Source organism: Oncorhynchus gorbuscha, linkage group LG04 (genome assembly GCF_021184085.1).
Source record: "Oncorhynchus gorbuscha isolate QuinsamMale2020 ecotype Even-year linkage group LG04, OgorEven_v1.0, whole genome shotgun sequence".
Lineage (NCBI taxonomy): Eukaryota > Metazoa > Chordata > Actinopteri > Salmoniformes > Salmonidae > Oncorhynchus > Oncorhynchus gorbuscha.
The window spans coordinates 7914490-7927067 of NC_060176.1; the positions used below are offsets into that span (position 1 = coordinate 7914490).

General features: G+C 42.2%; 1 protein-coding gene across 1 annotated transcript in view; it reads right to left on the minus strand.

Moving 5' to 3' along the window:
* LOC124033583 (ubiquitin carboxyl-terminal hydrolase CYLD-like) overlaps positions 1-11843 on the minus strand; it is a 31378-nt gene extending 19535 nt beyond the window's left edge. Inside the window, 5 exon segments of the mRNA XM_046345649.1 lie at positions 1141-1449; positions 2445-2688; positions 4001-4170; positions 8400-8776; positions 11320-11843. Coding sequence (XP_046201605.1) covers positions 1141-1449; positions 2445-2688; positions 4001-4170; positions 8400-8477 — 801 coding nt within the window. The 5' untranslated portion in view covers positions 8478-8776; positions 11320-11843.
* Positions 11844-12578: the final 735 nt, after the last annotated feature.

A 12578-nucleotide genomic window follows, 5' to 3' on the forward strand; every position in this document is an offset into this window, starting at 1 on the left:
GCAGTCTCAGCAGCAGTCGTGTCATCACTACGACAGCGCTTCTCTATTCAGTCAACTACCCCCTCTACCCAGTAATGGTCCTTTGTCTGCACTTGAACTTTAACTCCCTCTTAACCTTCCCTCTCTCATCTCTCAAAATGTACCTCCCTGTATCTTCAAAACAGAGGGGTGCTTATTCCAATCCCCAGGAAGCAGGGTCAAAGTTCTCCAGTACTGGTTGCTCCACTCCACCACACTAATCTATGTACTCTTGGAAGGTTGGCCCCATTGTGAACAAAAATGGATCCAAATAAACAAAAACGTTACACAAATATCACCTAACACTAAGCTGTTTTGTATATGGCGTGTCAGAGTGTTGTTGATGTTCTCTGTATGCTGGGCGAGGCTGAAGCAGAGTGGACTGAGCAGTGGACTCTCCTCTCCTTTCCTCGGCTGCCTGGCCAACCCGCTGGCCCTGTGCCACGCTACTGGTCATAGAGCCCAGTGCTGTATATGCGTCCCCAATGGCACCCCATTGCCAATTTAGTGCACTACATTTGTGCCCATAGGACTCTAGTCAAAAGTAGTTCACTACATAGGGAATAGGGTGCCAATGGGGACGCACCCTGCAACTTTACCTAACTCCCCAGCTCCCCGCATGACTACTGCCCTTTGTGTGTGTCCCAGGCCAGAGTAGACCGAGTAGGCTCACTGCTGCTGCTACTAACAACCTGCAGTCAAATGCCTCCGTCATTATGCATGTTCCCTTTCCTTAACTGCTATGCCATCTGATTATATTGGCAACAGGAAACATAAACACCAGCGGCTGGTTGTTAGACTGCAAAATAAACATTAGGAATGATATTTTCTTTTCTGGATAGACAATCAAATCATACAAACAACCTTACATAGGCTACTTGAACTAGGCTCTTGCCTAACTTGAGATGTAATTTAGTTGTTAGCCATGTTCTATAAATATAGCATTATTATATATGTAGGGAGGACATTTCACCTTTACCTAGTGTTAACAGCAGAGGAGAAGGTAATCTCCACTCTGACAGTATTTACATTGCCAGTCTGCCATTCTACAGCAGACAGGAGAAGGTTGTAGAGGTCCCACTCAGTAAAGCCCCAGTATGGGACCAGCGTCTCAAGCCTTACCATGTCTACTCCCACATAGTACCCCAGGCTCTCGTTCCCAGGCAGCAGGTCACAGAAGATGATGGTTCCCCTCTCCGGCCCCTCTCTGGTCTGGACAAGGACCCTGGAGTTGATCTCCAGCGGATGGAAATCCATCTCCTCCTCCACCAGGATGACGTGATCCACCTCTAGCTCTCCCAGCTCCTCTTCCTCGTCATCCCACAGCTCCAGCTTGTCCAGGGCCACGAACACCCCGCACTCATCTTCACAGCGGAACAGCTGTCGGCCCTGGTAGGAGCCCTCTGTGAAGCCCTGGCCTCTGCCCTCCTCCTATGTAGAGGCATAGGTTACATACAGTATGTTAAACGTGGGATAACCTGTGAGTGCCAGGTGCATGTGGCTTACACAGACACGCTAACCCTTCCCCTAATCCTTCACATAGTAATGCCAAAGAATTTCCCTGACCCTTAACCTCTACCCTAACCTTTACCTTAACCTTTACCTTAACCATCACAGGAAAAGCTTAGCACTGGGCTGAGCTGATACAAGAGGCATGAGCTGTCATTTACAGTGAGGTGAGCTCAGCTACTCAGCAGAATGCCTACTCAGCATTCTACAGGGGAGGGAATAGGGATGATGAGGGTTTGATGAGGGTTTGAGATCGATACTGAGGAGGGCATAACAGCATACTCAAAATGTTTCATTGCTGAGAGTAGCCGGCAGGCCCTGAACTGAATCATCTTTGCTCTTACACAGGGATAATGGACAATTAGAAGGTGTAGTTACATGATCCTATACACTGCACTTCTTCTTGAGTGCCATGTAGGGCTTTTCAGTATTGGCATCGTTCAATTTATGTTTGTATGATCAAGATCAGAAGTAAACATTGTTGACTGTAAATGTGTGGTAAGTATTCTCAATCGTGATACAAGTCTGGCATTCAATCAAGACGCTGATCTGAAACCCAAGAATGTGCTAAACCCTTTATAGTGAGTAAGGGTCAGCCTTTCCTCTCATCCGGCCCCTTCACCCACTCACCCAGCCTACAACTGGACACGGAGGAATAAACACAACATTGTGCTCCAATAAACAAGCCTTTGTAGCCTGCTACTTTACAGAATGTAGGCTACGGCAAGAGAGAGTCCATTTACTAGCTTAGCTGTTATGAAATCATCAGGGAACATTTCACAAAGAACAAATCACAGACGATATCACACATAACTGAAGTTCCCTCTGGGACAAATAAAGTTATTCTATATACGTAACTGAGGGTCAATTGCTTACAAAGTGCATTTTAAAAGAACAGTAAAGATGAGGTTTCTCACCAGCAGCTCCACTCCAAACCAGACCCCGGAGAGAGCCCTGTCTGGGAGGAGAGATCCTTTAAATCGGACTACCCCGGGCAAAGGTTCATCCCCCGAACGCAGCTGCACGCGCACCTTGGAGCCACAGTTGATGTCCCTGGCCCGCTCCAGCCTGGGCTTGTTGCACAGCAGGGCATAGCGCTCCTCACAGTTGGTGATGGGGAACAGCAGCTCAGCTAGCTTCTCATCCAGCTCCAGGACGTCCCTGATTTGGTTGCAAATCAAACACAACAAGATGTACATTTGAATCCCAGAGGAAAACACAAGAAAATATTAAAACGTTTTTTTAAAGTCAATATATCATACACTATTTGTACAAAGGTATGTGGACACACCTTCAATTTAGTGGATTCGGCTATTTCAGCCAAACCTGTTGCTGACAGGTGTCTAAAAATCGAGCACAGAGCCATATACTCCTCATAGATAAACATTGGCAGTAGAATGGCCTTACTGAAGAGCTCAGTGACTTTCAATGTGGCACAGTCATAGGATGCCACCTTTCCAACAAGTCAGTTAGTCGATATTTCTGCCTTGCTCCGATCAACTGTAAGTGCTGTTATTGTGAAGTGGAAACGTCTAGGAGCAACAACAGCTCAGCCACGAAGTGGTAGGCCACAAAAAGTACTGAAGGGCGTAAAAATAGTCTGTTCTCGGTTGCAACACTCACTACCAAGTTCCAAACTGCCTCTGAAAGCAACATCTGCACAATAACTGTTCGTCGGGAGTGACATGAAATGGGTTTCTATGGCCGAGCAGCCACACTCAAGCCATGCGCAATGCCAAGGGTTGGATGGAGTGGTGTAAAGCTCACTGCCATTGGACTCTGGAGCAGTGGAAACGTTATCTGGAGTGATGATTTGCACTTCACCATCTAGCAGTCCGACAGACAAACCTGGGTTTGGCGGATGCCAGGAGTACGCTAGCCCCAATGCATAGTGCCAACTGTAAAGTTTGGTGGAGGAGGAATAATGGTCTGGGGCTGTTTTTAATGGTTCAGGCTAGGCCTCATAAATCCAGTGGAGGGAAATCTTAACGCTACAGCATACAATTACATTCTGGACGATTCTGTGCTTCCAACTTTGTGGCAACCTTTCCTATTTCAGCATGACAATGCCCCCGTGCATTGTCATGTGATTAGGACTGGTCTACACAGAGCCCTGACCTCAACCCCATCAAACACCTTTGGGATGATTTGGAACGCCGACTGAGCCAGGCCTAATCGCCCAACATCAGTGCCCGACCTCCCAATGCTTTGTTGCTGAATGCAAGTCCCTGCAGCAATGTTCCAACATCAAGTGGAAATTATTCCCAGAAGAGTAGAGGCTGTTATAGAAGCAAAAGGTAGAACAACTCCATATAATGCCCATGATTTTAGAATGAGATTGTTTGATCAGCAGGTATCCACAAACTTTTAGTCATGGAGTGTATATCAAATGTTAGTATTGTTGTTGTTTTGTATTGTCTTTATATAAAATTGTAATATAGCATGAGTGTCACTATCCATTAATTAGACCAACCGCTCATCCAGGCTCAGCACCACGTTGGTCTGGTCGAGGACGCGTATGCTCCTCTTGCCTTTGCTGGGGGGCAGCGTGCGCCCCAGGCTGTTCCTCTCCTGGCAGGCCTGTCCCAGGCTGCCCCGGGGGATCCTCAAGGTCTTCTGGGGGGGCTTCTCCACTGTACACTCCTTAGTAGAATTGTGTTGAGTTATTAAGGGTCTCCGTCTGTTAGAAATGCCACCCTATTCCCTACACTGATTTTGACCAGGGCCCATTGGGCAGATATAGTGCATTATATAGGGAATAAAGAGCCAATCCAAACATAATCGAAGATACTCATTAGTACATCAGGACTTATCTTCCTGAGTTTATTCAACAAAAAAAACACACACAATAGCCAAAACCACAAAATATGAAACACAAAATAAACCTTTCGATAAACAAGCCTTCTTGATTAAATAAATTAATTAATTAAATAATTAAATTAAATAACCCTAGCGAAATTCAGGAATTTCCAAAAGAGCAACTGCTTTAAAAAGCAACGAATCCCTTTGAAAATGGCTTATTTGGCATCGATATGAGCCAGAAAGTTACTAGTGTCAATAGGATAATTTTGCTCAATAAGTCAGTCTAAAACAGAGTTTGGAACATCTGTGAATCACAATGGGTAAACGAAGATAGGGTTTTGATTTGACAATGTCCATTAGTACATCAACATGGGGTGAACAGCTGCAGTGATTACTCTCTATCCAATAGCATAGACAGTGAGACTGTTTAAATAAGACATGTCACTTTTTTTTTTACTTGAGAAATACTGCACCAAACACCTTAGTTAGATATATATATTTTTTTTACACACACACACACACACACCACACACACACACACACACACACACACACATACATATAAAAACATCCATGACAAAAACTTCTAAATGAATTACAGGTATCTTAATTGTGGGGATTTTGAGGAAGTAAAATGGGCTTCCATATCTACAGTGTCTCATGGGAGACAAGAATCATTAACCAAACACGGAATCTGTCAGGAAACACACCAACAGTGGTTCGTCCTTTAAAAGTTGCAGTGTACTGCAATAGTGGCTGTACTAGAGAATTTAAAACCGTTTTTTGTAAGAACAGATTTAAAGAAATGTTGCTTAATTAATTTGATTCATTTTATGGTGTTTCTATTCAAATAAATACAACAAAAAAAACCTCTGGGGTTCCATTAGGATGGAATGTAAAATATGGCGCTGTACAACGTGATGGTCGGGAGTAGACAACAGTTCTGGCCTATTTAGCTAAAGAATCGCAGTGTCGTGCGAGCATGCGGGAGACCTGGGTTCAATACCCCGGCGGGGAGGAAGGAGTAGGCTTTCCATGTACAGATGAAGTCAGAAGTTTATATACACCTAAGCCAAATACATTTAAACTGAATGTTCACAATTCCTGACATTTAATCCTAGTAAAAAAAATCCCTGTTTTAGGGCAGTAGGATCACCACTTTATTCTAAGAATGTGAAATGTCACAAAAATAGTAGAAAGAATGATTTCAGCTTTTATTTCTTTCATCACATTCCCAGTGGGTAAGAACTCTACATACACTCAATTAGTATTTGGTAGCATTGCCTTTAAATTGTTTAACTTGGGTCAAATACTTCAGGTAGCCTTCCACAAGCTTCCCACAATATGTTGGGTGAATTTTGGCCCATTCCTCCCGACAGAGCTGGCGTAACTGAGTCAGGTTTTTAGGCCCCCTTGCTCGCACACGCTTTTTCAGTTCTGCCCACAAATGTTCTATAGGATTGAGGTCAGGGCTTTGTGATGGCCACTCCAATACCTTGACTTTGTTGTCATTAAGCCATTTTGCCACAACTTTGGAAGTATGCTTGGGGTCATTGTCAATTTAGAAGACCCATTTGTGACCAAGATTTAAATTCCTGGTTGATGTCTTGAGATGTTGCGTCAATATATCCACATAATTTTCCTCCCTCATGATGCCATCTATTTTGTTTAGTGCACCAGTCCCTCCTGCAGCAAAGCACCCCCACAACATGATGCTGCCACCCCCGTGCTTCACGTTTGGGATGGTGTTCTTCGGCTTGCAAGCCTCCCCATTTTTCCTCCAAACATAATGATGGTCATTACGCCCAAACAGTTCTATTTCTTGTTTCATCAGACCAGAGGACATTTATCCAGAAAGTACCATCTTTGTCCCCACGTGCAGTTGCAAACCATAGTCTGGCTTTTTTATGGCGGTTTTGGAGCAGTGGCTTCTTCCTTGCTGAGCGGCCTTTCAGGTTATGTCGATATAGGACTCGTTTTACTGTGGATATAGATATTTGTGTACCTGTTTCCTCCAGCATCTTCACAGGGTCCTTTGCTGTTATTCTGGGATTGATTTGCACTTTTCGCACCAAAGTACATTCATCTGCAGGAGACAGAACACGTTTCCTTCCTGAGTGGTATGACAGCTACGTGGACCCATGATGTTTACACTTGCTTACTATTGTTTGTACAGATGAATGTGGCACCTTCAGGTATTTCGAAATTTCTCCCAAAGATGAACCAGACTTGTAGAGGTCTACAATTATCTTCTGAGGTCTTGGATTTCTTTTGATTTTCCCATGATGTCAAGCAAAGAGGAACTGAGTTTGAAGGTTGGCCTTGAAATACATCCACAGTAGAGGTCGACCGATTATGATTTTTCAACACCGATACCGATTATTGGAGGACCAAAAAAAGCCGCTACCGATTAAACCGGACGATTAATTTATTTATAATAATGACAATTACAACAATACTAAATGAATACTTATTTTAACTTAATAGAATACACCAATAAAAACAATTTAGCCTCAAATAAATAATGAAACATGTTCAATTTGGTTTAAATAATGCAAAACAATGTTGGAGAAGAAAGTAAAAGTGCAATATGTGCCATGTAAAAAAGCTAATATTTAAGTTCCTTGCTCAGAACATGGGAACATATTAAAGCTGGTGCTTCCTTTTTTTTGCCTGGTCTTCAATATTCCCAGGTAAGAAGTTTTAGGTTGTAGTTATTATAGGACTATTTATCTCTATACCATTTGTATTTCATATACCTTTGACTATTGGATGTTCTTATAGGCACTTTAGTATTGCCAGTGTAACAGTATAGCTTCTGTCCCTCTCCTCGCCCCTACCTGGGCTTGAACCAGGAACACATCGAAAACAGCCACCCTCGAAGCATCGCTATCCATTGCGCGGCCCTTGCAGAGCAAGGGGAACAACTACTTCAAGGTCTCATAGAGAGTGCCGTCACCGTATGAAATGCTACTAGCGCACCCCGCTAACTAGCTAGCCATTTCACTTTGGTTACACCAGCCTAATCTTGGGAGTTGATAGGCTTGAAGTCATAAACAGCTTAATGCTTGAAGAACAACGAAGAGCTGCTGGCAAATGCACAAAAGTGCTGTTTGAATTAATGCTTACGAGCCTGCTGCTGCCTACCACCGCTCAGTCAGACTGCTCTATCAAAATATAGACTTAACTATACCATAATAACACACAGAAATACGAGCCTTAGGTCATTAATTTGGTCAAAACCGGAAACTATCATTTCGAAAACAAAACATTTATTCTTTCAGTGAAATATGGAACCGTTCCGTATTTTATCTAACGGGTGGCATCCCTAAATCTAAATATTGCTATTACATTATACAACCTTCAATGTTACGTCATAATTATGTACAATTCTGGCAAATGAATTCCGGTCTTTGTTAGGAATAAATGGTCTTCACACAGTTCGCGATGAGCCAGGTGGCTCAACCTGCTGCATATACCCTGACTGCTTGCACAGAACGCAAGAGAAGTGACACAATTTCCCTAGTTAAAAGAAAGTCATATTAGCAGGCAAAATTAACTAAATATGCAGGTTTAAAAATATATACTTGTGTATTGATTTTAATGAAAGGCATTGATGTTTGAAAGAGTATTTTCCAGTAAGCAACTATTTGTTTACCTTTAGACAAATTTGTTCCAATATTTCTGTAATTCAGTGGTATTTATTCCCATAGTAATTCATTATGGAGCCATAACTAAATAAACGTCAGCATTTTGAAAGAGTATTTTTGTCATTATTGTATTAGCGTAAGCATAAATATGCCATTATTAGTTACATTGTTTTAGTTTGAATGTGCAGACTGGCACTAAGAACAGTGGGAACGTTTCCCTAGTCAGCGCCATTATTAGTGCAATGCCCCTTAATGTGTTGCTCTGTGCTACCCCCGTACCATACTAAACCACAAAATACCTTTAAGTACCGCAGCATAATCACAAAACTTTTAGTGGGGCAACCACTGTACAAGACTGAAATCTGGCAACAGAAAAACACAGGTGACATTCAATGGCTCTTTAAATATATTAATATCTACCTTGACCACCATGTAGAAGCGCCAGTCCTCCCTGAAGCCCCCACTGGGCTTCTCCTGGCTCCACAGGGCAGAGCTCATGGCTGTAGGGGCTGAGCCAGTTGGGGCATAGCAGGGGGAAATACAAGGTCCGCTTGTCTTCCTAACCCAATATGAAGCCCCTCTCGCTTCCCTTTATGGACGTTCCTCTATCCCCAAAGCAGTGATAGGGGCATAACACGGGTGAGAGAGAAACTAGGCCTACCACCTGAAGGGAAGTTTGTCTGGTTAGAGAGTAGACAGAGAGGGTGTTATGGTCACTCACAGGCTCCTGCTGGCCTGGGGTGCCCTCATAATGGTCTCAACTATCTGCCTGCATGCCCCAATGTACTTTGAAGGACCTGTGTATGAAAAGAAAGGCATGCTGTTATTATGACAATGTTGTTAAAAGGTCATGGAATGCCTCCAGGTTAATTGTATTAAATCACTGACTTATCATAAATCTCAGCTCAATTTCTCCCCCCCAAAAATGGCGTATGGCTAGGCTATATTAACCCAAATAAGCATTGAGCCTTTTGGGAAAACAACAAAACATTTAGGCAACACAAATCTGGGACAAGCTCTGAATAAATGGAATTCAAACTGGTATCTAAACAAACAGGATGTAGCCTCATTAGAATGTAGTCCTATTATCGGAGTGAAGCCTGATTGCACCATTAGCTACAGGCTGCTACTGTACCTCATAACACTGACAGTGAAAACCAGTTGAGCACAAACATGCTTAGGCCTAACCTTGTGTACTATCGGTATCTTGCAACCAGATAGGCCAAAAAGGTTACTACCTGTATTCTGATTCCTGACAAACCTATCTGACATAAGGGTCAAATTGATTTGAATTCAATCCCTTTTTGACAGCTCCCTTTTGATTTAAACGAAACCTTCCATACATATTTGCCCATTGTAGAAGTGCTCAGGAAGTGACTTTGTAGCTGAATGCCAAAACATTCAGGAGATAAAGGTGCTCAAAGTTGACTTACTTTGCATACCCCACCATACCATGAAACATCAATGTCGTCATCACTAGAAAAAAATAAAGAGTTTGGGATTGACATAATTTAAAAGTTTACAAACAGGGTTGTCAAACTATTTAATAGTTTCTGGAAAAAGAAGCTGCTAATTAAATAAAAATGCTTCATTTCAAGAAGTAATAAAATTGTTTGACATGATATCAAGCTGAACCACTTATCTTTTCCAGTGACGAAGACACAGATGTCTCATGGTATGGTGGGGTATGCAAAATAGGTCAACTTTGAGCACTTTTACCTCCTGAATGTTTTTGCATTCAGGTCCAAAAAGTCACCTTCTTAACACTTCTTCCATGGGATGCTGTCCAATAACTGACTGAATTCAAATGGCTTTACCCTGAAGGCAATTTTGAAGAAGGCAGACAATATGCTCAAAACCTGTTGATACTCTCCTCTTAAGATGAGAAATGGGTGATGCCGCATAGGCCTTGGTACTACAGTCAATATTAACACAAATGGATTCTAACTGGCCTGACTCAGAATTTGAGAAATTTTGGATTTCCCCTAGTTGTGTGATGATCAGATATGGTCAGAGTGTGTTAAGGGAGTTGTGAAGGGGAATTCAGACTAAAGCAGTCAAACGCCTCTTCCTGACAAACAAAGTCACCGCCACTTTAATATAGGGTCGACCTGTTTTGACCAACCCAATATGAAGGGGGGATCCAAGCACCTCTGACATGACCCCTCTTTATGGTTCTCTGGCCACTCTCACATCTAGGCTATTCACACCTCATGTCTGTGCATCAATCAAGCAAGTTGGGGATCCCGATTGGTGCAGCGGTCTAAGGCACTGCATCTCAGTGCTAGAGGCATTACTACAGACCCTGGTTCATTTCCAGGCCGTGATTGGGAGTCCCATACGACAGCGCACAATTGGCCCAGCTTTGTCAATGTTAGAGTTTGGCTGAAATTTGTTCTTAACCAACTTGCCAAGTTAAATAAAGATTAAATAAAATATATATTTTTTAAATCTGTGACAGCTGTGTTAGCCTTGGTTTGCATTGCAACTCCTCTTAGGCTGCGTATCTATGCATAGCATCAATTTTCACAGTTCAAATTTTCACATAGAAGACTTGTTGTTTATCATGCCCCTATTTGAGCTTGAGAAGGGAGCATGGAGTGAGCAAAATAACATGACAGACAATTACTATGTTGTGATGTTATTCTAACAGTCTACTATAAGGAAGGAGTGAGGGCAAAAGGCCTACTACCCTTTCAAAATACACATAATTGAATGACCCTTGGTCAACAACATGCACTGCTGCAGTGCTTACATGGGCATTATCTGCCATGACAACTACTTCTGAAAGTAGCCCCCTTTTGCTTTGCCTTTTAACAGTATGAATGTGTGAAGTACAATATAGCCACATACTGATGGTGCTGACTTCCTGAAAATAAAATGACTGGGATGTAACACTGACTATTTAAACACACCATCACAACATTCAAAAGCCCCAACAGATTAAATATTATTAACAGCAGAGTAATTGTATCATCATCATTGCAGCAGTGGTCTTGCATATTCCATCAGTGACATCACTGAATCAAGCCAGTCAGCAGCAGCGAGTGATGATGATGATGATGATGCGTGAGAGAAGGATGAATGGGTCACTGCCAAGCCTTGCTTGATCATGGATGAGGAAGGACCCTCATTGAGAAAACACCCATGGAACATGTCAATTAGTGTAAACAGCACACATACTAGGACATGTTTGCTGTAGGACTAGCTAGCCAGTATAGCAAACCATGCAATATTTGATCAGGTGCATCCATATCATAATCTGACGTATGACGAGGAAGCAAACATGAAATATAGCTATCATTGTGACATAACGTCGTTAGCTAGCTCGTTTTCTTACCTTATTCAAACGTCAATTCAGTGCTGGAGTGTGATGTCACCTGCTCATTCCAATGCTGTCCTTTAGTAGCTGACGTTTTGATACGCTTGTACAATTAACTGGCTAGCTTGTTGATAGCAACCCAGCTGATAATTGATATGACAGCCTCGAAACTAGCTAGACAGAGTAGCTAGTATGGATAGCTAGCTGTCCCATGCAACAAGAGCATGTTATCTACGGCTTTTAAATATTTTTTCCGAACGACTCTTAGACTATACTATTAAATACTGACACACAAAACATATATCACGTGACAGACTAAATAAATCAGGCCTTATAGCGAGAGGAATAAAGATAATTTACAGAACCAATAGACCCCGAAATGTTGTCTCCTGAAATATGCCAAATCATAACCCATTGGCCAATCTGCATCCATCACAAGTGCCAATAGGCTTGGGTTTCAGTTTAATCATTAAGTCCCACCCCCCGGGGTTTTCCCACGAGTTTGGTTGACGGATATTGAAGAATCTACAAATGAGTGGTTCTCTCTAGTAAGCAGTTTCTAAACCTGTATTCGTCTCCCTGGCAGACGGTCTTCACTAGTTAAACAACCACAAAGCCTTAAAGCCCGCCTATTTCTACAATATATCTTCTTAACGTATTTCTACAATATATCTTCTTAACGTTTTAATTTAAACATAGCCATAACATTAACCACACTGCTAACCCTAACATTAAAATAAGACCAAAAGGCAATTTTTTTCCCCGTGAATTTTTACGATATGGCCCATTTTGACGTTGTGACTGTGGTAACTAGTGATAACACTGGTAGACCCTGTACACTAGATGACATATAGGGGACGCTGTGTTGAAGCCATCGTGCCTCTATCTTGGCCTGATCTATATGCAATATTCCAGTCAAGGAAAAAGTAACATATACTCAGCAAAAAAAGAAACGTCCCTTTTTCAGGACCCTGTCTTTCAAAGATAATTCGTAAAAATCCAAATAACTTCACAGATCTTCATTGTAAAAGGGTTTAAACACCGTTTCCCATGTTTGTTCAATGAACCATAAATAATTAATGAACATGCACCTGTGGAACGGTCTTTAAGACACTAACAGCTTACAAACGGTAGGCAATTAAGGTCACAGTTATGAAAACTTAGGAGCCCTTTCTACTGACTCTGAAACATGAAAATAATGCTCATCTGCGTGAACGTGCCCTAGGCATGCTGCAAGGAGGCATGAAGACTGCTGATGTGGCCAGGGCAATAAATTG